The sequence below is a fragment of the Rhinolophus sinicus genome, linkage group LG01, assembly GCF_036562045.2.
Source record: "Rhinolophus sinicus isolate RSC01 linkage group LG01, ASM3656204v1, whole genome shotgun sequence".
In the NCBI taxonomy this organism is placed as follows: Eukaryota; Metazoa; Chordata; class Mammalia; order Chiroptera; family Rhinolophidae; genus Rhinolophus; species Rhinolophus sinicus.
The window spans coordinates 175,489,159-175,516,414 of record NC_133751.1 but is presented as its reverse complement, the minus strand read 5'-3'; the positions used below and the strand labels follow the sequence as shown (position 1 = coordinate 175,516,414).

General features: G+C 34.7%; 1 protein-coding gene across 2 annotated transcripts in view; it reads left to right on the top strand.

Annotated features, from left to right (window-relative positions):
• DNAH7 (dynein axonemal heavy chain 7) overlaps nucleotides 1-27,256 on the top strand; it is a 216,972-nt gene that overhangs the window by 105,301 nt on the left and 84,415 nt on the right. For both annotated transcript variants that reach the window (XM_019741305.2, XM_019741304.2), the window contains exons 31-43: nucleotides 977-1,126; nucleotides 3,397-3,579; nucleotides 3,940-4,116; nucleotides 6,771-6,902; nucleotides 8,255-8,479; nucleotides 10,315-10,512; nucleotides 12,542-12,697; nucleotides 13,418-13,586; nucleotides 16,180-16,306; nucleotides 17,523-17,742; nucleotides 18,245-19,117; nucleotides 21,154-21,383; nucleotides 24,835-25,165. In XM_019741305.2, the coding sequence (XP_019596864.2) occupies nucleotides 977-1,126; nucleotides 3,397-3,579; nucleotides 3,940-4,116; nucleotides 6,771-6,902; nucleotides 8,255-8,479; nucleotides 10,315-10,512; nucleotides 12,542-12,697; nucleotides 13,418-13,586; nucleotides 16,180-16,306; nucleotides 17,523-17,742; nucleotides 18,245-19,117; nucleotides 21,154-21,383; nucleotides 24,835-25,165 (3,171 nt within the window). The remainder of the gene's footprint in view (nucleotides 1-976; nucleotides 1,127-3,396; nucleotides 3,580-3,939; nucleotides 4,117-6,770; nucleotides 6,903-8,254; nucleotides 8,480-10,314; nucleotides 10,513-12,541; nucleotides 12,698-13,417; nucleotides 13,587-16,179; nucleotides 16,307-17,522; nucleotides 17,743-18,244; nucleotides 19,118-21,153; nucleotides 21,384-24,834; nucleotides 25,166-27,256) is intronic.

The following is a 27,256-nucleotide window of genomic DNA, read 5'->3' as shown; positions in this document are numbered from 1 at the left end:
TATATATATATTAAATTAGAGTAGACATTCGTTATTATTCAGCTTTAGCTTCAGGTGTACAGTGCAGTAGTCAGGCATCTACACCATCCATGAAGTGGTCTCCCTAGTAAGACAAGTGTCCATTGGATACCCTACAAAATCTTTACAACATTACTGATTGTATCCCCGTGGCAATCTTGTGGTTACCGATTGTGCTTTCTAATCCTCTCACCATCTCCCTCATCCCCACGCCCCTCTCATCTAGCAACCCTCAGTTTTTTCTCTATATCTCTGAGACTATTTCTGATTAATTTGTTTATTTAATCTATTCTTTAGATTCCACTTATAAGTGAGATCATATGGCATTTGTCTTTCTCCGTCTGACTTATTTCACTTAGCATAATGTTCTCTAGGTCCATCCATGTTGTTGCAAATGGTAAGATTTCATTCTTCTTTGTGGCCGAGTAATAGGAGTCAGCCAATTATAGCCCATGGGCCAAGTTCAGCCCAAAGTCTGTTTTCATAAAAGTGTTAACATTCTTTAAGGTTTAAAAAAAAAGAAAGAAAGAAGAAAGGGAAAATATGTCACAGATTATATGTAACCTGCAAAGTAAATAATTATAGAATTATTTACTCTCTGACCCTTTATCAAAAAAATTGCCAACTCCCATTTTGTAGTTTTAGATTTATTAATCTTGCACAACATTTGCTAATTTATTCCTAAGTATTTTATGAGTTTTTAAATACTATTATAAATGGTATTTTAAAATTTTTATTTTTCAATTGTTTGTTGGCATTATATATAAAATACAATCAGTTTTTACATGTTGACTTTATATGCTGGAGCCTTGTTAAGTGGACTCCTTACTTCTGGTAGTTTCTTTTTAGAATCTTCAGGATTTTCTACATACACCATCATATTTTCTATAAATAAAGACAGTATTCTTCTAAATAAATAAACGATTGGTTGAGCAATTGATTTTTTTTTCGCATTCAGGGGTTAATGGAAGAAAACAAGGTTCAGATTACTGTGTTAAATCCTAAGTCTGTTACCATGGGTCAGCTGTATGGCCAGTTTGACATAGTATCCCATGAGTGGTCCGATGGGATACTTGCTGTCAGTTTTCGAGCATTTGCTTCTTCAATGGTAAGTACTAACACTTTCACATGCATTTTAGAAAAACTGATATTTCCTTCTCGCCAATTTCTGATTTTGTTTTCAGTTGTTTCAAACATTTTATATTTTTAGCTCAAGATAATTTATTTAGAATGCATTACTGGATAGTCTGGCAGTGTTTCTGTGAAGAACCTCGTTAGCACCTACAAAAGTGCCAGAGACCACGGGGCAGGCACCTTTGTCCTGGTGGAGGGAGAAAGGGCAGAAGAAAGGACAGAGGGATGTGCTTCTGGTTCTCTTTCTTCAGGCTAAAAGGTCCAGGAAGGAGAGCTTCTGAATGACTTGATCCTTTGGTCCTTCATAATGTTCCTTTGCCCTGCTGCAGGCTGCTGTCCCTGTCACCCCACTAACTGTTAGATGTACTCCAGTGTTTAGAGAAGTTGCAGGCTTCTACAAAACGATGTTTTAAAGTTCCAGTGCTTTCCCTCTAGTGTGTTAGGAAGAGAATGGGCTGCCTGTGAAAAGCAGAAGAGGTCAGGGATGTGCCAGCTGTTAACTGCTGTGAATGGGAGGAGGGACCCACTCCTGGCTTATTCTGCTTATTCCCATGAGTGGTTGTTGCCCACTCTTACAAAAAGAGTTCACAGACCAATAAATGGTTACTTGGTGGCCATATGTTAGCAGGCTTTCCACAGTGTGATCATATGAGAGACAGCTTGCTAAGGCTGGTCTTAAAGGAAAAGAGGTCTAGGCCAGAGACATTTATTTAAAAAATAATAAACAGATTGAATGTTTCCTTTTTTCTGACTGCCATGCATCCTAAATTTAGTGCTCTTTACCTACTTGAGGACCTAGCTAATCATGACTCATGAGTCAGTGTGATAATAGAAATATATCAAATCTCAGCTCTGCTCTTATACGCTGAAGGACCTTCGACAATGAGTAAACATAAGGATAGACTCTCAGGGGGCAGACATCTTGCCCAGTATCAGGCTTTACTAGTGATTTCAAGGATACAAGTAATCCTAAGGCACAGGTGAGGCAGGCAGAGGTCTGAGACGGTTGCTATAACTTCACAGGTCTTCTCTTGCCACAGTGACTATGCAGCGGATGCCGGTATTAACATATGAAGTCTCTAGATAGTGTATGCTGTTGCGTCATTTATACAGAAATAATCATGAGAGATCTCCCATTTTATATTCAGTTACGTAGCTTACATTACATTTTCCAGGAAGCTGTATCCCATAACTACTAACTCTCAGGGAGGTTGAGTTGTTGATCCAAAGTCACACAGTTGGTAAGGAGCAGATCCAAATTAAAAGTGAGGTTCTTAAACTGCAAAGCCCATCATCTTCCGATTACATGGCAGTGTTTCCCAAAATGAAGATTGACAGGACTGGAAAGCCAGCAGGGGAAGGGGAAGTTGATCTCTGAGGTATGGGCTTTTCCTTGCTTCCTGAACATGGCCAGAGCTGGCCTCTGAGTGTGAGTATGTGGTGGCCTGGGCCCATGACAGACCCCCCGTCTTGTAGATTAATGCAGTTGGCCATAGGGACTGATGTGTTAAGGTGGATTCAAAATGTTCAACACTTGAACTCTGATTCCCATTTGCTGAAGATGAACCGAGGCATTATCTCTGTACATAAAAAGGCTGATTCATTAGGATCTGGAAAGGAGAAGCCATTTTCGTATTTACCGGGTAATATCTGGCTACTCCTTAATATTTGTTGGGCAGTTACTGTATTCCAGACAATGTGTAAATATTTTTATATTTATCATTGTGATACTCTGAATGTTATATTCATATTAGTGCCCTATACAACCATGAGGCAGGCAGTTCAGCCCAAGAGGGGTGTGTATTTGTGTGTATGTGAATTCATTCAGTGGGGGAACAAAAATTTTTGACTTAGCATACAAGAGTAATGAGTCTGTATGAACACAATACTATATAGAGTCAGATAAACCCATGAAAATTCTGTTTTTCCTATCAATTATATGTTTTTAACTTATAATACTTTCTAAAACATATTATAGACTATAGGTATTCAGAAACATTGGAAAAGATGAAATCTAATAAAAGATGTTATAGAGTGTCTTGTCCATGGAATGTATAGGTTTCTTTACTTATCTATATCTATATTTATATCTATCTATATCCTTTATTCAAAGGTACCTTTACATTTTCATGGTGAAATTAGTTTTAAGAGAGTTACATTTTAAATTTTGAAATATTACTGACGTGTTTCCTTACATTATCATTATTACATTTTTGCCTTGTACTCACCATATGCTTAAACTAGACACCAGATAGGAAATGGTTAGTTTTTGATGGACCAGTAGATGCCGTGTGGATTGAAAATATGAATACTGTGCTGGATGACAACAAAAAGCTGTGTCTGATGAGCGGGGAGATCATTCAAATGTCACCACAAATGAATCTTATTTTTGAACCAATGGATTTGGAAGTTGCATCTCCTGCCACTGTAAGTGCTCAGTTTTGATATCCTTTTAAGTTATAAATTTTAATGCTTTAAAATGTAAATGCTTTTATTACTGAGTAACTTTGACTTTAAATGAAAAGTATGAGTAGAATTCCTTTTAGCAGCAATCTATGATTCTCCAAGAGCAGACATTATCTGCTGACATACCTTGACAAGTTTAAGAGTCAGGGACTTTCTTTCCTCTTGTTTAGGACCATTTGGTAAAGTCATTTGCAAAACTTTAGATCATGAAAATATATAAAATTAAGCTTTTTTTTTCTGAAGGTTGTAAGAAACAGATATACCAAGTCATATTTCTTTTATAAGCATTACCTTGATAGTAAACACTTACTGTTTTTCCAGGTTTCCAGATGTGGTATGATTTACATGGAACCTCAGGTGTTAGGCTGGAGACCACTGATGATGTCTTGGCTAAATCTCTTGCCTGCTTTGGTCAGTGTTACTCAGAAGGAATTTATAATAAGCTTGTTTGACAGAATGGTCCCTGTTTCTGTCGAATTTATTAGAAAGCACACAAAGGTAAGAGGGTTGAGAATTTTAAGATTGAAAAATAAATGGAAAATCCAAATTAGCCAAGTATATCAATTTTAATGTCTGTTTTTGTTGTCAACCACCAGATATTAAAATAATTTCTTAACTGCTTTGAGTAAAAACTTTTTTATAATTAAAGAGATACTAGTTCATATCATTGCTCCTCCAAAAAACAGTCTAAGTTAAGTCTTTTTGGGTTTGAGAAAATATATGTATGGGTGCTAATCTTTTCTCTCCCTAAAAAAACCTTCAAATACCCACCTAATAACTACATCTGGGTGAAAATGTCCTAAAGTTTTATCTCTGATTTCTGATGGACTATTATATTTTAAATAGTTTCTACGTTTATAATTTTCTTTATTTTCCAAAGTTCCTAGAATAAATATGTATTAATTTGTAATCAGAAAATGGACAATTTTTAAAAGTAATCTCATTTGTGACATCAGAAAAACTGGATAGTGGAATATGGAAGAACATATGTTACTGCTTAGGCATACTAAATGAGGACCTTACTAAATGAAGCATGGTGCATCTAATTGTTTAGGGATTACTGTCAATAGCTAGAAAAACTGGAATTAATGGCTATATGTGATGTCAGAGGGGTAATAGTTGGGGGTGGGGGGTTATCACTGTGTGAGGGCTATAAATGATAAATGTCTATTACATTGTTTTGTACATCTGAAACTAATATAAAAAAATTTTAAAAATTAAAAAGAAAAACTGGGATTCAGGGAAGGAAGTCATTCCCTGGTAGAAGGATTGAAAGAAGTCCTAAAGTATGCAAATCTGGTTTTCTTTCTTTCTGTACAACCTGGGGGGTTCTGGTAGGGGAAAAGGTAGAGAAGCAAGAACATAAATGGAAATCTGCCCCCAGGGACTTGATGGAGTTCCAGCAAGGCTCTTAAACCCTCTCCAGCTGGAAATCATCGGGAGTATATGCTGAATTTCTGCTGTGGGTGATGTAGATCAAAGGTCTTTTAGGATGACTTTGGCTCTGGGGCAAAGAGACAGACACAGGGCTGGTATTTCTACTGCTGTTGGAAATGTAACAGAAAAACTTAAGGTAGAAGTTTGACTTCAGGTACAGATCTGGAGAGTAAAGTTTAAAACCATGGTCATGGAGATTACCTAAAGGGGAAAATCCAGAGGAGAAAAGAGAAGAGAGCAACGGATGGAATCCGGGTGCACCGACAATTTGGGGAGGAAAGAAGGAGGAGAGGAGATCATTGTAAGAAGCAAGAGGTCAATATTATGAGAAACTACTAAGAAGTCAAGACAGGAAAGTATTGGCACATATCCTCTGGATTTGGCAACTGAGAATATAGATCATGGGGGAACGCTGGCCCAGGTACTTTTAGGGGAGAGACAAGGCTACTTCAGGGCAGTTGGTTGAGGAATGCAGAGATACTGGCATGACAGTAAGTATAGACTGCTCTTTCAAGAAGCTTGGCTGTAAAAACAAAAGAAAAAACAAAAAAACAAAACAAAAAAAACAACCTCGAAAGATGTTGCAGATATGAAGTAATCATATTTCAAAATCAAAGCTGTATTGATTGAGGGACATAAAATAAGGTATAGGGTTGTTGTTTTTCTCTTTTGTCATTGTCAGAGAATATAGATATTCCAAGTAAATGAATTTTCTATATAACTGAAACTTACCCTTTCAATAGCAAAACAGAAAAAGACCCATTTTTAGTGCAAGCTTTCTAAAATACACTATGCATTTTTGTCATATATTGAAGAAACTATGAATGCCTGTTATTTACTATGTAGTAATAAGTATCTGTCTTATGTGTAGTAATAACTATTTGTAGTTTAGTGTTGCATCAGTAACACTTAGTCCCATCCTCAGTCTACAAGTCAGTTGTCATTTCTGCCTGCTTCTCCTGGGACTGTGGCAGAATACGAAGTCAGCAGCTTCTCATCTTCAGAAAGTCCATCTCAGAGAGTTAATTTTCACCTGTTGCCATGAAGCAATACAATTCTTCAAGGTTGGAGGATAGCATCGAGAAAAGAAGGCAAATGTTGATTGAGAACTTCCTGTATGCTGCCTTATTCTAAGAACTGTGCACATTATTTCATTTGTTTTATAAACTCTCATAGTGAGACCCAAGAAAGTGCACAATATCTACAGTGCTCTAGCAATATTTGTGTTCTTCAAGACTTGAAAATATATTTTACAGGAATGAATTTACTACGAGTATTGTGATAGCTTATAAAGATGTTTTAAATGGGTTTTATTTATTATATTAAGCATTTTATATAAGCAAATTAATTGCCTTCTCTGAAAGAATTTTCAGTGTTTTTATTTATAAATTGGTATAACATGGAATCTTTGTCTTTGATGAAATCAACTAATCATGTAACAGTAAATTTTTAAAATTTGAGATTCAGTATAAGAGTGGTTAAAGAGCACACATTACCTTCATATATATTTACAGCTGCCTCAGTTAAGGTGTGCCTCAGTCTTCCCACCTTTATATCTAGAATTATAATAATTAGTCCCTTTTCATAGATACTACGGCTGTTAGAACTAAATGAGTTCAATAAATATTAGTGGAGGTTATTTTAATTAGTACCTTGTTTAAATTAATTTGTTTTACAGTCTTTTTTCTCTTTGTTTTGTTTTGTTTTGTTTTTAGGAATTATCTCCTACTTCAGATACAAACTTAGTCCGATCCTTAATGAATCTAATAGACTGTTTTATGGATGACTTTGCTGATGAAGTGAAAATAAAAGAGAGAAATGATGGAGAAGCTTACTCTTTAATTGAGGTAAGTCCCATTACCTTTGAATCTTACAATAGAAAGACATGTATTGCTTTCCCCCATGCTTCCTAGTTAAGGAAACTCATTTTCTCTCTGGAATTGGCTCGACGATGGGTGGTAGCTGAACAGTGAGGAAAAAGTCGGGCCCAAAATAGCAGGTGCTGGTAGGAAAGTGCCTGGCTTGGCAGTTCCGTTGCATCATGAGGTTTGGTTGGAGCCCACTGATGTCCTTAGATCTGCTACTGGAATCTTAGGTCGTTTGATCAGTCTCAGAAGTTATCAATTCCCAAAACGTCAATGACCGTTTAACAATGAGATTCACCTCCCCACCTTCAACTGCCAAATCATAATAATTCAGTGATTTTTTTTCCTTTGATTTTCTTCTCTTTTTCATGAGATATAAATGTTTAAAAATATGTGTGTGTGTATATGTGTATATTTAGGTTGAGGAAAGCAAGAAAATCTATAATCTATAAACATATTTTAAAAATAGAAATAAAATTATCAATGGATCTTGAATATTCTTTAATAAAAGTATGTATTGCTAATAGTAACACTTCTAAGCAGTCAATATGTTACTTGTATTGCTTGTATTTTATGAAATAAATTAATTTTTAATTGAGTTTTAAATAGTTTCCAGAGAGAAGTAGTCTGCGAGTAATGTAGGGGTAGGTGAACAGTGTCAAAGTAGAGGCCACAGCTTTTGTGAGCACTGACTGTCAGGAATGTGTTAGCATTGGCTTTAAAAGGGGATTTGATTTTAAGACAAGCAAACAGGTTTTCTCATTTAGTGGTTGGCCTCGTCATCGACCCTGTTCCCGGCGCCTGAGTCTAGTAGGAAGAAAGCTTGCAGGATGGCGATTCTAGTTATGCACTCAGTGCTCCAATAATTATTATAACAGGTGAATAAAAGAATATGAATTTGTTCTATTTTTAGAAAACACTGTATCCAAATTTAAATTTTAAAAAGATATAGATTATGGGTTGATTATTTCTTATTAAAACATGCCATTATACCTTAATAAAAAGTTATCTCAATGTTCATTTTAATACCATTTACTTAAATATACCAAATACATAAAATATTATGTGATTTTCCAAACTAATCATTCTAAGGTTTCACTCTGGCTAGAATTTATACTTTGCATTGTATTATCTTCTCTGATAGTAAGATTTTATAAAACATGCAATTTGTTTTAAAAAATCTAATTATTACAAAATCCTGAGATAACCTGCTATTATTTATCAGTTTATTCATTTCCTTTCACAGATATTAATCTGGCAAATCTAATTTAAGCTTCAAGAATAGATTAAAGTTATTCTTTAAAGCACTCTATCTTTTCATCTCTTCAATGCAGGGCATTTTCCTGTTTTCACTGATATGGTCCATCGGTGCTTCTTGTACAGATGATGATCGGTTGAAATTTAATAAGATTCTTCGAGAACTAATGGAAGGTCCAATTTCAGAACTAACTCGAAATAGGTATAAATTAGTGAGTGGTGCTGAACAAACGTCTTCAAAAGCACTAACTGTCCGATTTCCTGAAAAAGGAACAATTTATGATTATCGGTTTGTCACTGAGGTAAGTTTTCTGAAACAAAGTTTGCAACTGCTAACCTGGCAGTCCACAACTAGGCACACAGCACATAATGACTCTGTGGCCACCTACTTACCACTGCTTATTTTTCTTTAATAAACCTATTTTTCTAAAGCTTCCCTTTTTTCTACCAGGAAAAATGGAAAAAATGATGGACCAGGATCTATTCAAACAATTTCCTACTCTTAGACATTCAAATGTTTTTGTTGTTTCTTAGTTTTCTGCTTTAGTGGATATTCTGTACACAAGTCATTGTGTACAGATATGATTCTTTCTTTAAGATAATTTCCTAGAAAAGGAATTACACTGTCAATTTTTAAATTTTTATGGCTCTGGAGACGTATTGTCAAGCTCACCTCAGAGGAGACTTTTTACACCCTGCCAATTGCTAGATACTATCTTTTTATTTTTGCAAATTTTATTTTATTGCAAATTACAAATGATGCCCTACATTTTCAGAGTACTTTTCAATTTATTAAGTTTTTTCACAATCATTTTGTTTCCCAACATCTCAGTGAAATAGGAAAGATAACATTATTTTTCAAATTTTACCATTCAGGAAATTGGGGCTCAGAGATATTATGTGATTTTTACCAGGGTTACACAATCTCCTAAAGACTGTCCATCACAGTTTTTCTGGTTCTTAATTTTTCCTTCCCTATATGGTAGCAAAGATCCATTTATAAAAGATTCTCAAAAATATGGAAAGGGGATTGTTTCTTCATCAGTGCTAGAAAGTTCTAGAAATTTCTTTGCAATGCAATTTTCAGACTGATAGGAATACAGCCTCCTCAAGACAATCTCTGCTATATGCATAGCACTGTGCCAGAAAACACAAAAGTGAATAAAGCACAGTGCTACCCTCAGTGAGTTCCTAACCTCTTCAGAAGAGAGTCATGTAATACTCCAAGCCAAAAGAGTGCTATGTCAAGGACCAGGGACCTGGAGCATGTTTGAAACCAATAGATCCATCAATGAAACTGGATTGTGGAACACAAGAAGAAGGAAGGATGGGCCTGAATTCTGATGTGTTGTGTATGACAGGAAACTTGAATTGGATTCTGTAAGAATGGAGAGGACATTGGTGTTTTTCTAAAAAGAGAGTTAATATGATATTTTTGTAAATTTTTTGTTATAAATGTTGTCATAGCAAATTAAAATTTCAGTTCACAAGTTAATTGGACGTGAAGATATAGTATAATGTTAATTCATAATAATAATCTCATATTAAGAAATCTTATCTGTTTTAGATATCTGGTGCTCAACAATGTGAATATAATTAACACTACTAACTGTACACTTTAAAATGGTTGAAGGTAAATTTTAGGTTTTGTTTACAGTTAAGAAGAAATCTCACTTGAAATGATAAGCTGATGTTAAAAATACCCTTATAAAAGCCCAGCAATATGCAGTTGATGTTCTATGTATAAATTTTTCTATATTGATTAATTTTTATTGAATAAATTTCTTTGCTATTTAATGCATTGATTAGTCCAATTTTTCTCAATGCCATTAAAGTATCTAACATTTGGTCAAAATAACTGATCTTTGAGATGACACAATCAAGTGATTTTAGGGCATCAAAAATATCACAACATTGCAATTTCATTTTTATTCATATTAAAGACTAATTTCCTAATTTCGCACAAAATTTAACTTTAAAAACAATCAGGGTGAATGTTTTAAAGGATAACAAATGTGTGAATATTAAGGTTTCTTGGTCTTGATCTGTCATTTTTTTCTATGATGGCATAGGAGTGCAGACCTTTAGAAGTATTTTATAACATAACATTCAATATTTGGCTATTTATTATAAACAGGGGATAGGAAAGTGGGAACCATGGATAAAGACATTGGCAGATGCTCCTCCAATTCCGAAGGATGTGATGTTTAATGAAATCATTGTACCAACTCTGGACACAATTCGATACTCTGCATTAATGGAATTGTTAACCACACATCAAAAGCCTTCAATATTTGTGGGACCAACAGGAACTGGAAAGAGTGTTTACATTATTGTAAGTATTGTAGAGATCTACATATTAAAATGTACATAATATTCCTGAGTATTTTATTTTAAAAACTAACTGAAATAGTAAATTTAAGATTTCTAAATACTCAAATGCTTTGATATTGGAGCCACAAAGAATTCATGTGTAATTGCCTATTTATTTTAGAAAATTGATTAAAGATATGATGCCATTTTATATCACTAAATTATTTTCCCTTTTTGAAGGTATTTTTAATAAAAATAGCTTGTCCGGGATGAAGAATTTCATATCCCTTGAAAATGGTGTTTTAGTTAATTACACTTGATATTTAATTTTCTAAGTTATTTACTATCTGAATGGTTAGTATGTAGTAAATATGACTAATTTTACTTAATAATTTCTGGAATCATACCCATTTTGTGTTAGTTAAGAAAATACTAGCTGCTGTAACAGATAAAAACCCAAATCATAGTAGTTTTAGACAGCTGTGTTCCCTTGAGTTTGGGGGTCATATTGATCAAAGACCAGTTCTTGTTTCTAGTTTCAGATTTCTGAAGGCAGAAAAGTGGCTGGAACTAATAGTAAACAGCAACCTCCCGGCCCCCCAAATTTTCTTGGCAAGAAAGTGTAAGTTTCCCCAGGGTCAGTTGGACAATGTGGAAGATAAATGCACTTGACTCTTCCTGGGCCTCCATTGGAGATGACTGCCCACAGTAGTGCAGGAACCCCATTAGTTCCCTTGTTTCAGGGAATTGTTTAGTCCTCACCGTTCCATTGGAGTCCCTAAAGAACCTGCACATCTGTTCTCTCAGAGAGCAAGCATTTGGAAGCTTGCCACGACGGTGGGCAGGGCAGCATCTGCCAAGGGAGAACCACGTTGATGCCAGGGAAGTAGGACTTTTGCCTCTCATCCTTTTGCTCTGCCCCTTACCCAACCATGGAGAAGGAAAAGGTAGGGGAAGCAGGTGAAGGAGAGTGAAGGAGCCATCAATGATCCCTCCTCCATTGCAGGTTCCCAGTCTATTCACATTCCCCCAATTTGTGACAGTACCTGTTTCTCATTCTTTATTGATTTTATATTTTAACTTAATCTTTAATCCTTTCAGAATATTTGGGTATGTAGTTAAATAATTTTCTGATCTCATTTATTAAATAATCTCTTTTACAACATATTGAAATGACACCTTCGTTATAACCTAAATGCTGTGTATCAGGGAATAATCCAAGAGCATAGAGGAGAGACATTTAGACTATTTTAAATCTATATGTTGAGTTGACCTGGATTTTAAAAAATAGCTGAAAGTGTACAGAAAACTAAGGGATTTATCCAAGATACCAATAGGCAGGGAATAGAGAGTTGACATGGTTAAAGGCAATGGTTAGAGAAAAATAAAGCCTTTTGTTATTTGTTCTCCCATCAAATTCATCTCAGGCAATAAACTACCCAGGCAGAAAAATATACTTTTCACAAAATTGGGAACATAGTTTGCATTTCATTTTGTAATCTGCTTTTTTCTACTTAATATATTGTAAATGTTTTCCTATCTTATTATTCCTCTACACGATGATTTGTAGAACACAACATCTTGATTAAGAATCACTGTAATTACACCTACTTTCCAGTGAATTCCATTTTGAAAATACAATTATATTATTTAAGCTTCCTAACTTACAATCAGATAACTTGATATTGAAGTGAAAAGATAATAAGATATATTAAAAAACACATTGATTTGTAGAGAGACAAATGGCAGTCTGAATTCTTGCCCCAACCCTTAGAGACCTTAAGCAAGTTTTTCAACTTCTGAGTCCCTACATGACTAAGTGACTTCATGTTAAGAAGGAATGTGTAGTATATATGGTGGTTTTGGAAATCAGAGAAGCTGCAAGCCTGGGGCCTGGGCACAGAGACATTGGACATTGATTCCATCTCTCTTTACATTATTCAGACATAGTAAGATTAAATTCCAGTGTGTCAACAATGATGTTTAGTGTTTATTTGAAATGTCAAAATATATTTCACCTATGGCTTATTTTATTATTTCCTATTGTATAGAACTTCCTTTTAAATCAACTCAATAAAGAGATCTACAAGCCTCTGATAATTAACTTCTCAGCACAAACTACAGCAGCTCAAACTCAGAATATTATTATGTCAAAATTGGACAAAAGAAGAAAGGGAGTTTTTGGTCCTCCTTTAGGCAAGAGAATGGTAATCGCTTTCTGTTTCTATACACATGGTACAGCATTGCTCCTATTCAAGTACAATGCTACAGTCAGAACAGGAAAACAGATGTACCAGGGCTTGACATCTTTTTGTGTAGCTTGGGGTTTTTTTTTTTGGTCACAGATTTTGATTAAGAAGTTTCCCTAAGCTGCATGTGCATTAGACAACTTGACACTAAAAACATGTCGTTGCCCTTTGAGTTAAAAGTCGAATATTCGTCTGGGAAATTATCTACCTTCCTAATTCTCTCATTAACATTTTCACTCAGCATAGTCTTTGTTGATTCTAGGCCCATAAACATCCCAACTGTCAATTGACTTACCTGCATTCCTCCACCAAGAACACCCTTCTCAATTTCACTGTCACCACTCAGGTTATAATCATTTTAAAATCACACCTTTCTCATTTATTTTAATGTAGTGAAGTTGTACAAGGAAAAAACAAGGCATGTTGAGAAACAAATTGTATGAGAGTATTAGTAAGTCCTAAACTCTTAACCTATAAAGGTTAGTAATAAAATTGTCTCCATATTCCTTAGAGGCATGGATGCTAAGGAATATTATTCTTGATTTGAAAAGAAAACATCTCTTCCCACATAGGTCTACAAGACAATGATCCAATTCTTTGCCTCAACATTGTTCACACAATAAGACGCTATGTTAACATGTTAATATTTTCTAATATCTCTTCTCTTGTCATTCTCAGGTTGTCTTTGTAGATGATGTCAATATGCCAGCTCGGGAGGTATATGGGGCTCAACCTCCCATTGAGTTACTGAGACAGTGGTTAGATCACTGGAATTGGTATGACCTAAAAGATTGTTCTGTGATTAAACTAGTGGACATTCAAATCATGTGTGCTATGGGACCTCCAGGTACATTTTCCGAGTGATTATTAAGATTGAAACTCACTCTGGCTGTATCTAAAGAGATAGTTGGAGAAAGAGAAACCCAATTGGACAATTTGAGTTACAGTGTTTTGTGTATATATTTTCTATGTGTATACACTGTGACCTAAGGGAGTGTACCACAGCGGCCAAAGTGGGTTGCATTGGTTGGGACCATTTTTCTACCATCTCTTCCAAATCCCTTTTCTCCCACCTTCTGGGACTTCGCTTCCCATTTTCTGTGCCTCCATTCTGAGATCTCAAATCCCCCTGGACAGCTCACTTCCATTTCATTCCTTAAAGTTTCAACTGTATGAAACATCCCTGTTTCAGAGATCACCTTCCCTCTACCCCAATCCAGTCTTATTCTAGTGAGTCTGTGGATTTAGACAGGCTGTTGAGAGGAATTTTAAGTGGGAAATGGCCAAAAGAATTAATTCTTAAAAACCTTTTATATTTTCCAAGAGAAATTTATAAAATCAAAAGAATCTCTATGTAGGGAAAATGTTTTATGCTGGAGTATATAAAATGGCTAGTGTCAACTAACTGGACAACTTTATTCTTTTCCTGACTCAGGCTGGTATTCTATTTTTATTTTTTTTTAATTCCATCTCTCTGTGTACCATTTCTTCCAGGAATCTCTCGTATTAGCCTGTGAACCCCTCATCTTTATGTGACTTGTAATGCAGACAGTTTTCTGAGTCAATAATTGTTCTCAGCACACTCTCTGGGCCACTTTGAAAGCTTGTGTTCTCTATCTCTATCTCTACCTCTATCTCTATATCTCTGTCTTTGTCTTAAACAGATTATTGCTCATGGGTCTTAGACTTCAGTTCTGCTTTGCCTCTCCCCCACCACCACAAGGCAGTCATTTGTACTGTGTATCCACTTTCCCTGACTTTTCAGGGACTAGACAGAAGAATAAGCTGAATTCATGAAATATCTTTTCTTCTTGGGCCTTATTTTCTAAAAATACCACCATTTCTGAATATTTTCTGGGAGGAGGGGGTTGAAGACAGAGCTGGGGGCTATAATCTCTCACATTTCCTTCTGCAACCCTTTCACCCTCTCCTTAAACTTGCCAGGTAAATCAATGTTTATTATGAGCTTCTCAATACATAGGCATACATAATTGTCTCAGTCTATAGACTACTAGTTATATGCTTTCACACATTCTTCATGTTTTCAGAATCAGTACCGTATGATTCAGTGATAAAATAAAATTCAGATTTACCTGGTTTTAAACAAACATAAAATATGAACCTATATGTATTTCTGCAAAATATATATTAAGGATATATATTATCCACTTATAAAAGCACTTATTTGCCAAAGGTTTCATGACAATTGCATTTGTCTATATATTTAAAGATGATAATATCAATCATATTTTGATAAAACAAAATTTTGTAAAATGATATGTTATATTCTGACTCAGTTATTAAAGCTTAATCTTTGAAAATGGAATCATTATTTCGTGATTTCATAAATTTTTTAAAATGCAAGCAGCCAGTGAAGTGACATCAACCATATAAACTAATCTTAGGGAAATTCATTTTAAGATGTAGGAAAATAATTAGGCTGTATGCCAAGATTGTGCTGATTTTCAGACACATGGGAAGAACCCTATAGCTTGGTCAGTGAGGTTTACCTTGTATTACTGTTGTATAACATTGTATCTTAATATTGTATTGTAATGAGGAGGTTCACAGTTTACTGTCTTGGGCTATGAGTCGTAGAGAAGGTGGCTAATGGCTCTTTCTGTCTGGTAGAATTTCCTTTGATAACATAGACCTGACCCAAGATTATGTCCAATTACTGTATTTTGCCATGTATTGTGTGCTCCTGTGTATAATGCGCACCCATGTTTTTGGCCCAAATGAGAGAAAAAATCTTTCATTTTAATTTTTTAATTCAATTTTTTATTTATTTACATTTAGGTACTTGTTTTTTGTATTGTAAAGGAATTTTAGTATTTATCTTTTAACATATTGTGGTACAAGAAATTTTATGTAACAAATAGTTGCAAAACACAAGAACAGATACAAGGTACAAAAAAATTTTATGTCCCAGTAACCAATTTACCATATTTACACATCATGAAAGACCAAGAACTCTTCATCATTGCAAGTTCAACATAAGTTCAACAAAACTGATTATCATTTTCCAGGGTATTATTTTGCATACAGATATTGTTATTGATTTCTAGAGTTACAGTTTTAACACATAAACATAAATAAAACAATTAAAAACATTTATATAGATAAAGAATTAGTACTACCCATATATAATGTGCATCCTTATTTTTCCCCTCACAAATTTGGGCAAAAAAGTACACATTATACACAGCAAAATACAGTAGTTGAACTCATTTAGATAATTCAACTAGAAAAAGAAAACCTTGAGTTTGAGGGGAAAACATTTTTGAGGTCAGGGTTATCCAAACAACTGATTATTTTTAACTTCTCAATGTGCCATGAATTTGTCCACCTTTCAAATTATTTTATACTGTAAAATATTAGAGAAAATACTCTAGTATAGAGTAGTGACATTGTTAAGAGTTATCCTTTTTAATATACAGGTGGTGGTCGAAATCCGGTAACTCCTCGATACATGCGACATTTCAATATTATAACAATCAATGAGTTTAGTGATAAATCCATGTTTACAATCTTCTCTAGAATCTTAACCTGGCATTTAAAAATCTGGTAAGTAATTTAAGATGTGTTTGATTTTACATTAAGGGGAATAAAATCGTTTGAAAACATATCAATATAAGTAGTACTTCTCAAAATTTTTCATGAAAGCATCCCAAGACAAGGAAAAAGATAACAGGTAACATTGCTCCCCTCCGCTGCTCCCATACGTAGGTATGGGACCATAACACAAAGGAGTCAGAGTATCTTTCTCTTTTTCCTTTTTTTGTCTCAAGTCTTGATTTTAGCCTAAAAATCCATACAAATTTTGTGTTCTGCTGTATAATATATTCATGTTAGAATTATCAATATTTTGAATTTTCACCATGTGGTGCAATTAATGCTGGAAAGATATGCCAGGTTTATCCTGTGACTTTGATACCCTTTAATAGAATTCTTAGGTTCCTCAGGGATGTCCATGTACAAGTTTGAGTGTACAAGTTCCTAGCCTTGGAGCCTGTACCCTGGGAAATGTTGCTCCCTAGCTTTGGACACTCAGTGCTTCTCCATAAGATGTGTGGCGGTCAGGAAGGCAAGTGGACCTAAACAGTGCAAGTCTCAGCTACCCGATGTCCATTCTCAGGCAATTGTCATTCCATGCCCTATCCAGTCATGATTGAGGTGGACAGCTGGCCAGGTCACGGCAGAGGTTAAAGATAGACAATTTTTTCCAAATGGATAGTTTCCCCATGTTCTTTCTATCTTAATCATGCCCTTTGCAATACCACCCCACCACACACACTTTTTAAACCTGGCTCACTATTTATTTAACTTTCTTTTTAACTCTCCTTTTTCTTTTTTTTTCTTTTCCTTATGTTTTCTATATTTTTATTTTCTTCCTTCCCTTTCTCTGAAAATACCCATTTTACCAGTGCTCTTCACGCATTCTGTTTATATGAAAGTGCAAAAGATTAGGACTCATTTGTCTAATGGGTGCTGGGTTTGAGTTATATAATCTATGTTCCTTAGTTGACTATCCTATTCACTTACTTAAGCAGTTTAAAGTCCATTAAATTGGTTCTGCTTATTCATGGAGTTCCTTTGAACATAAAATAAGTTAATGAATGGGAAGTAACTTTAAAAGAAGTAAAAATTATATTATTATTACAAGAAATGGTAATTCTGTAAACTAAATTCATTTAATCGGAATAAAAATATTATGCTAGTCATGCTAAATATAATTCTATATTTGCTAATTTTTTTTCTTTCTATTTAAAAATTTTTTAAGTTATAAGTTTCCAGACGATTTTTTAGATTTGACCACACAAATTGTAAATGGCACAATGAATTTATACAAAGAAGCAATGAAGAACCTCTTGCCTACTCCAGCTAAATCTCATTACTTGTTCAACCTCCGTGATTTCTCCCGTGTTATTCAGGGAGTTTGTTTGTCAAGACCAGAAACAGCAGAAACCAAAGAAGTGATTAAACGACTTTGGGTTCATGAGGTAAATTTCTGTGTTATTTATTTATCCATCTAAGACATTCCCTCTTTTTCTAGAAAATGTGCTTTCAGAAAAATAATATATTGGTTTACCAATAATTTTCAAAATGTTATCTGGCTGTTAAAAAGGAAAGATCACTTCAAAGCAGTTGGAAACCCTAAATACCAGTGCCCAGATCTATCTACATCTGAGTGACCAGGAAAGGTAGTCATCTGCCTTCTCTAGTCCTTAATACTCTCTGCATCTCCACAGTCTGGTTCAGTCCCACCAAATTACCTTTATTTATTGTTAACTGAATGCAACTGTGTATTATTTCAACTATATATGATCAAAATGAATATTTAAACATGATTATGAGTTAGTCCTGATTGTTTGGATATGCTTTTAATAAAACCCATAAAAATTTCCCGAGAGTATTTTTTTATATTACTTGAGATTAGCAAGGAAATAAAAGTTTAAAAAAAAAATAATCAGTTCCTGAAGCTGCTTTTTAATTATTATTCAGGTCCTTAGAGTATATTATGATCGCCTTCTGGATAATGCAGACAGAAGTTGGCTTATCAACTATATTCAAGAAATTTTGAGAAATTATATGGATGAAAATTTTCATGAACTTTTTCAAAGTTTGGATTTTAATAATGATGGAGTGGTAGAAGAAGATGACCTACGCAGCCTAATGTTTTGTGACTTCTATGATCTCAAGAGGGAGGACACCAACTACAGAGAAGTTGCAGATGTGGATAATCTTCGGGTGATAGTAGAAGCTCACCTTGAGGAATATAACAATATGAGCAAAAAAACCATGAACCTTGTCTTATTCCGATTTGCCATAGAACACATCAGCAGAATTTCCAGGATCCTGAAGCAGCCTCGCAGCCATGCTCTTCTGGTTGGTGTTGGAGGGAGTGGAAGGCAGTCTGTTACTCGATTAGCTGCCCATATGGCTGATTATTCAGTTTTCCAGGTTGAAATCTCCAAGGGCTATGGTAACAATGAGTGGCGTGAAGATTTAAAAGCAATCTTAAGGAAATGTGCTGAAGGTGAGTTGAATGGTGTGTTCCTGTTTACAGATACTCAGATTAAAAAGGAGTCATTTCTAGAAGATGTCAACAATCTGCTAAATGCCGGGGAGGTTCCAAATCTCTTTGCATTAGATGAAAAGCAGGAGATCTGTGATAAGATGCGTCAGTTAGATCGCCAACGGGATAAAACCAAACAAACAGATGGAAGCCCTATAGCTCTTTTCAACATGTTTATCGATCGCTGCCGCAACCAACTGCATGTTGTTCTCGCCATGAGTCCCATTGGAGATGCATTTCGGATTCGTCTTAGAAAATTCCCTGCTCTTGTTAACTGCTGTACCATTGACTGGTTTCAGGTATTGCCATGTTAATTTTAGATAGACTTTTAGAAATATTGAATCTCCATTATCATCATGACTTATTTTATAGACTCCCCCTGCCCCCAGTGTAGTTTTAGCAGAATTTTCTGGTCAGTAATAATGTATTTCATGAAATTACAATTCAAGAAATTGTCATAATAGAAAAACATTTTATTACCAGTGTATACAGTCATTAACTTCAATATACTGAAAGTTTTAGGATAAATTTGTGTATCAGTCGGGATTCTGACAGGAGAGAGAGAGCACACTGGAAGGTTTCACTGAGGAAAGATGAGTGAAAAGACTGTTCATGGAGGTGTAGGCCAGGTTAGGGCAACTGAGAGGGGATGGTAGAGTGATCAAGCAGTGGCGGAGCATAGCAGGAAGTTGTTACTACAGCTGGATATAAAAGAGTATAGGGAGGGAAGAGGGTTACTCGAGATTGATGCTGTGGAAGTAGGACTACCTGACAGGAATAGGAATCTGAAACCTAGAACTCAGCTCCTGTTAGCAAGAAGAGAGGGTATAAATACCCTTACCTCTCTTTTTCCACCCTCTCATCTTTTTCCATGAGCCAAACCCAGCAAGAAATCAAAAGAAAGAAAGCCAGAGTGACACTTTTGTAGTAAACTTCAGTATCAGGAAGCACAGAGCAAACAAGGGTGTGGAGGAGGAAATTTTGGGCTCTGGCAGACATTCTGTGAGTGAGGTCTAACACATAAGCATTTTGACCTTGGGGCATTTGCCTAACCCCTCTGTTCCTCTATTTCCTGCTAAGATTAATTATTTCATGCAAAATATATGTATTGAACCCTTGCTTTGTAGGCGGTATTATTCTAAATGCTAGAGATAAAGAGGAAAATGAAATAGACAAGGCTTCTGCTCTCCTTGAGCTTACTTTCTACAGACAGACAAATTGGCAAAAAATAATTCCATCATACAGGGTAGGCTGTAGGGAATGAAAGGCTTTCTAAATAGGTGACCTTTAAGAGGAAACACGAAAGACAAAAAGTGCCAGTGCTGAGAGGACCTGGGCAGAGAGAATAAGCTAGTGAAGGCAAGAGGCCATATAGAAGGAATGAATGAGTGGGTGAAAAAATCAGGGTGATGAGACCAGAGTAACTAACTGAGGGGGAGGTAATAGAGTTGAGGTCTGAAAGGTGGCAAGGGCCCAAGCAGATAAGGATTTACCAGTTGGTTGTGGATTTTATTTTAAGTTTTCTGGGAGGTTTTCAAAGGACTGAAACTTGGGGAATGTGACATGAGCTAATTTATATTTTGAAAAGATCACTCTGGCAGCTGTGTAGAGCACACAAGCAGGGAGACCAGTAAGGAGACTATTGAAATATTACAGGCAGATGATAACAGAGTTGAACTGGGATGTTTGTTGTAGATTTAGAAAGTAGGGGAAAGATTTGGAAGCTATTTTAGGAGTGATGCCTGTAGAACTTGCTTATACGATAGATGTAGGGGTGAGGAAGAGGACCGGGATCAAAGATGATTCCTGCAGTTTGGCTTGAGCAAGTGGGTGGGTGGTGATGTTTACTAAGTTGGGGAAGACTGCAACTATTTGGGGGGAGCTAGGAACACGTTTTGGAATTGTTGAATTTGAGATGCCTGTAAGAGAAATCAAGGAGATGTTGTTCATGTGATTCTTGAGTTTAGAGGAAAGGATAATAACATTTACCTCAGATAATTATTGGGAGAATTAAATGAGATAATTACAGTAGATTGCACACAGAAAGAGACATTCCATAAGTTTAGTTCCTTTCGTGTTCTTTCAGTTCCTTCAATACTCATAAACAATTTCCCTAACCTGTGGACAAACCATAGAGTGATACACACTAGCTACTGGCTCCCTGCCCTAAGCATGCAAGTACTCGGGGGAAATCTCTCATGAAATTGTCTCTCCCAACCCATCCCTCCTGCTTTCCCCTCCATTTCCAACATCCATGAATTATAAAGGACTACAGTAGAAACAGACTCATGTTAGTAACTTTGATCAAATGCTAAAACATTTATATTAAATTTAGTCATGGCCTGAAGATGCACTACAGGCAGTTGCCTCACGCTTTCTGGAAGAAATTGAAATGTCAGAGGAAACACGAGATGGCTGTATCGACATGTGTAAAAGCTTCCACACTTCTACTATAGATTTATCAACATCCTTTTATGTTGAACTTCAGAGATACAATTATGTGACTCCCACCTCTTATCTTGAATTAATCTCCACCTTCAAGCTGTTGTTGGAAAAGAAGAGAAGGTAAAACTGAAATTTTATATGTTTAAGTAAGCTACAGAGGTTTAAAAATATTTGTGTGTACAAAAATAACATAATGGTGTAATAGAGATCTATTTACATATATATATATATATATATATGTATATATATATATGAGTATATATGTACAGATGCATTGCCTAACACATTATAAATGCATAATCATATTTCTTGAAGGAATACAGGTGTGCCACTCAAAGCTGTGGTAAGGCTGCAAGATACTTTGACAACGATATTGAATAAGCACCACTAGAGAGTAGTTTTTCTTTGATAAGTAATTAGATAATAAATAAGCCTTCTCTTTAGGTACTAAAAAACTGAAAACCAGAGACATCCATTCAATATACCTAGTCAACTTTCCTTCTTCAAATAAAACTCATTTGAAAAGATCAATATAAACATCAATAAACCAATGTACTATAGAATGTGAGCTTTTTCATGTCATTGAGGGTGAAACGTTTTTTCCAAAGTTTCTTTGGTGGTCTGGATGTCATAGGAATGGTGGCAGCGAGGTGGTCTCTTTGAGTTCTCCTCCGGAACTTACCACAAATTGAACATCTATAACCCATCAAAGGACTTCAGCTCATCACACAGAACAGCTAAGAGACACGTACAAGGATTACTTGAAGGTGGGCAAACCAGGCGACCAGGGGAAGTGGAATAGAGACAGTGGAAATGTAATGGCTGTGTGCTATGTTAGAGGGGTAGTAGATTGGGGAAGGGGATTATCACTTTGTGAGGGGTATAAATGATATATGTCTAACTATTACAGTGTTTTGTACACATGAAGCTAATTTTACAAAATTTAAAAATTAAAAGTAAATAAAAATAAAACTTGGACGTTCTGGCAAAAAAAGCAAAAACAAAACAAAACAGAAAACAAAAAAAGTCTCTTTGGTTCTACAAATTAATACTCAATATGTATATTAAAAATGTAAAAACTTTAAGCTAGAAAGTTAGAAGTTTAGAAATTTTAACGATCACCTTTAAGGGTGTCTTCAACTAACCTTTGGTTACATTCCAAAACTAATTTAAACAAAATTTTTATATTACTTTTATTTCCCTTTTAAAATCAGATTGGACAAATCAAACTTTCCTAAGTACTTAAATGATTTATAAATATAGAAGTTAAACTTATACATATAGTGAGCCTTAAGTTCTTTTAAATGTTTTAATATTATCTATAAACTTAATGAGATTTTTACTTAAAAACACAATTCTAAATATTGCTCAATTACACAATTTACATTGAGATACTTTTTATTGAGTAAATACGACATGTGACATTGTGTAAGTTTAAGGTGTACAGCTTGTTACTCTGATACATTTATATATTGAAATATGATTGCCATTGTAGCAATATTTATCACATAATTATAGTACAATAATATTATTGTCTGTATTCATTATGCTGTGCATTAGCTCTCTACAGCTTGTTTACTGCTCATTATAATTTTGTGTCCTTAAACACCATCTCTCTTATCCCTCCCATCCAATTCCCTGATAACCACCCTTATACTCTGTTTTTTTATAGGTTTGAGTTTTTAAGATTCCACATATAAGTAATATCACACAGTACTTGTCTTTCTCTGTCAGACTTATTTCACTTAGCATTATACACTCAAGGTCCATCTACGTTGTAGCAGATGACAGGATATCCTCCTTTCTTGTGGTTGAATAATATTCCATGATTTATATTGAAACTACAAGGCTGATCTGTTAAGCTAACAGACCAAATTCTTTTAAATGTTAAAAAAAATTTTTAAAACACCAAATTGCACAGATATCTTGACACAAAAAATATTCTTTACACAAAAATGCTGAGTTTGATTTTTCCATATATTTCTAGTTAATTCTAAATCTTTATGTGGCTAACTAATCATCTCAGGCATTTTAAAGCCGCTTTCCCCTGTACTGGCCATGATGCTACTTGGATTCTTGCAGGAGAGTTTTCATCTGTATTTATGGTGATCATTGCAATGCCTTCCACAGCTGGGGTGTCATAACTTTCCCATTCACAATGGTTCACACTCTCGTGATGGAATTATACCATCAGTAATTTTTCCATCTACCTAGTGCAATTTGCAACTCCCACCCAAGGCTACTGTTACATGACTTGGCTGAATTTTATTGTTTCTTTATATCCCAAGATAGTTGTCTTTCCATGTTGATCTTATGCTCTTTAACTTAATGAAAGCTTGCTCTTTTTCTGTTTTGTTTTCTTCATATTTTCCCATCCAGTGGGGTCAAAAACTCTTAAGAGATTGTGATTATATTTTGGATGTCACTTATGGCTTTGTTTGATTGTATGCTCACAATTTTAAGTTCGCTCTAACTGGAAGAAAGATTATAAAAATGAGACACAAACTTATAGAAAGGCTGAAAGTAAGAGTGTTCTAGGCATATATATATATATATATATATATATATATATATATATATATATATATATATATATTCTTATTTAATTTTCTAATTTTCCTCATTGTTTTTAATTTTCCTTTACCTCCACTAGAATTTCCACCCTGTAGTTACTCTTCCCTTAATAGCTAAAGCCTTCAGATTTCTTTATAGCCAGGTTGTACTGTAACCTAGAAGCAAGTTAGGTCATTTGCCAGGGAATTAGTGGTTTAGCTATCCAAGTGTCACATGGGATGAACCAAAATGTTGCAACTGCTTCATGTTGGCAAGAGTGAGATTTTTCCTGTGCTTCCTCCACCAGGTTTCAACTGAAACCAAGCTCTGTAATATGGTATCATGCATCTAGTCTCCTCAGTTCCCATCACTGTCAAATATTTTGGTAAATCAGAGGGAATCAACATGTGACAAAAATGTGGTGTGCCTTTACTTTTAAATGGGATTTTCTTAGCACCCAAAAGAAAGTATTGAACTTTATTTTCTATCCTATTCGTCACTTTTAAATGCCTTAATAAAACAAAAATCCTATTTCAAGATATTGAATACATCTTAAAATGGTTTGCCACCTTTGGCAATATCCATAATAAATGTTTTGGGCACTGAATTCTATTTGAAAGAAATGACGATAAGAAGATTTTAAGGAACAATAATATTGTTGGAATAAACTTCCCAAGTTGACTAATTTTAGAATCACATCACTAATTTTGATATAAGAAGCTCTTTGCCTTATACCTAGTATGTTTGTTTTTTGAATTTCTAATATATGCATTGTTATTGTGCTAGGTACTAGAGATACAAAAATGAGCAAGACATACTATCTCCTTTTAACTGCACGCAATCCAATTTTCTAGAGTTCATATTTTTTAACAAGTTGTTAATATATGTGGAACTCTTTCAGATCACTCCTTTAGCTATGCCTTGAAAACGCTCGAAAAGCTCAAGAACACTTACTGTTTTTCCTTGAAGTAGGCTACAGAGCCTGACCACTATCCTTGTTTTATCTATTTGCTTTCAGTGAAGTAATGAAAATGAAAAGGAGGTACGAAGTGGGTTTGGATAAACTGGATTCTGCTGCATCTCAAGTAGCCTCAATGCAAACTGAGTTGGAAGCTCTCCATCCTCAACTAAAAGTTGCTAGCAAAGAAGTTGATGAAATGATGGTAATCATTGAAAGGGAATCTGTAGAAGTTGCCAAAACTGAAAAAATAGTGAAAGCTGACGAGACAATAGCAAATGAACAAGCTATGGCTTCTAAAGCCATTAAAGACGAATGTGACGCTGACCTGGCAGGGGCCTTGCCAATATTAGAGTCAGCACTCTCTGCCCTTGATACTCTCACTGCACAGGTAAGAGCATCGCCACACACCTACTAGGGAACATGTCATGAGAGCTCAAGAAAGTACTTACCATTGTGTGCTACAATCTATTCTGTCTCCCCAAATTAGTCTTCGCATTTAATGCAATTAAAATGGTTTTCAAATTGGCAAAAGGATTCCCAGTTCACTTGAAAAAAGGAAATGAATGTGCAGGACTAAGACAATTTTGAAAAAGAATAAAGCTCCCAAATGTTATAACCCACCATAAAACAAAGGTGTATCTTTTTCACATTTAGGCCCTTTAGTAATTAAGATACTCCTTACAGTAGATGTGATAAAGTACAGTGTGCCTTGGTATCTGCGGGGGATTGATTCCAGGATACGAAAATCTATTACTCTCAAGTCCCTTATATAAAATAGTATAGTATTTTCATACAAGCTATGTATATCTTCCTGTATATTTTGTCATCTCTAGATTACTTATAATACCTAATACAGTGTAAATGCTATGTAAAGAGTTAATACTGTATTGTTTAGGGAATAACAACCAAAAAAAAAGTCTGTTTATGTGCAGTACAGAGGTACCCATTGTACAGAGGTACTGCAAAGTATACATATCAGCAAGAACATAACATTTTTTTCTCAAATATATTCAATCTGCAGTTAGTTGAATCTGCAGATGCAGAACCCATGGATATAGAGGGACAACTTTAATGTGTCAATGTCTGTCAGTGTTTGTCCATGTTTTGTTTTGTTTTGTTTTGTTTTTTGGTGATACATAAAGTAACAATATGACTTACAACATTACATTTTATATAATATGTCTTAGATTTGATGAAATGTGGTATTAAAAATTAAGGTGTGAAAGGGGAACATTTCAATTAAGGAAGATAGAGATAATTTTAAAAAATAAATAGTGTGGTCGAATAGAATCTTGGCTAAACTTTAGGGGACGGTAAGGGAGAGACTGTTAGATCCTTTCTTCATACCTTACTCTAAAAGAGATTTCAGACTAATTGACATTTAAATATAAACATATTAGTATAAAATAGTAGAAAATGTAGGTCGTGTTTATAACCTTGGAATGGACTAGAACCTAGTATTTCTTAGCTATGAGAGAAATCAGAAAAAAACTACTCAGTATTGTTTGTAATATATATAATCTGGATAGTCTTTTTTTCATAATTAGTAAAGGTTTTCTAAAAGATATAAATTTCAGTACCTAAAAACCAACACATTTTGTTTGATATAAACACTATGGACAGAAGTTTAGAAACACTGGGAAAAGTATTTGAATTACATGGCAAACAAAAGATTAATGTGCATAATACGTAAAAGCTCTTACAAATCAGTAAGAAAAAATTAGCTGTAAGATAAGATGGTAAGTGATATAAGAAATAATTCACAAAAGAAGAAGCACAAATAGTCATTAGATATATGAAGATGTATTAGATATATTTAAATACCTTGCTTGTATTTAAAGAAATAGTTAAAGTAAGATTTCTTTTGCCTATCCGAACTCCAACCAGTTGCTATGGATGTATGTGATAAAATAGGCACTCACACATTCTGGAGCATAGTTTGTAATTATGTGTCAAAAGCTTTAAAAATAAAGGACATGAAGTCTTTACTTCAGCATGGCAATTGTAATAATCAAAAACAGAAAAAAGCATAGATATGGTATTAGAATTTTGGTTCATATCTATATGTCAAAAGGCTATGCAAACATTAAAACTGATGATGGAAATGTTTACTTGCATGAAAGGATGATCACTATATATTGTTATTGAGATAGAACAGGTTTTAAAACAGCATGTATGTTATGTGTACTGTGATTCCATTGATTAAAATATGGCATATACACTGATTTGTAGCATATACATATACATAGAAAAAGACATAGAAGAATACAAATAAAAATGTTTACAGTAGTTAAATATAATGGGAGTACAGGAGACCTTCATATGTATAATTTCTCTGTATTTTTCTAATGTTTGCATCTTTTATAGTTTCTAAGAAGCTACAGAACTCTTACTTAGTGACAACCAAATCTCTCTTTTATGTGTTTGTGAAGTAGACTTCATGTTATAATAATCTCACCTAGGGTATCTTCCCATTATA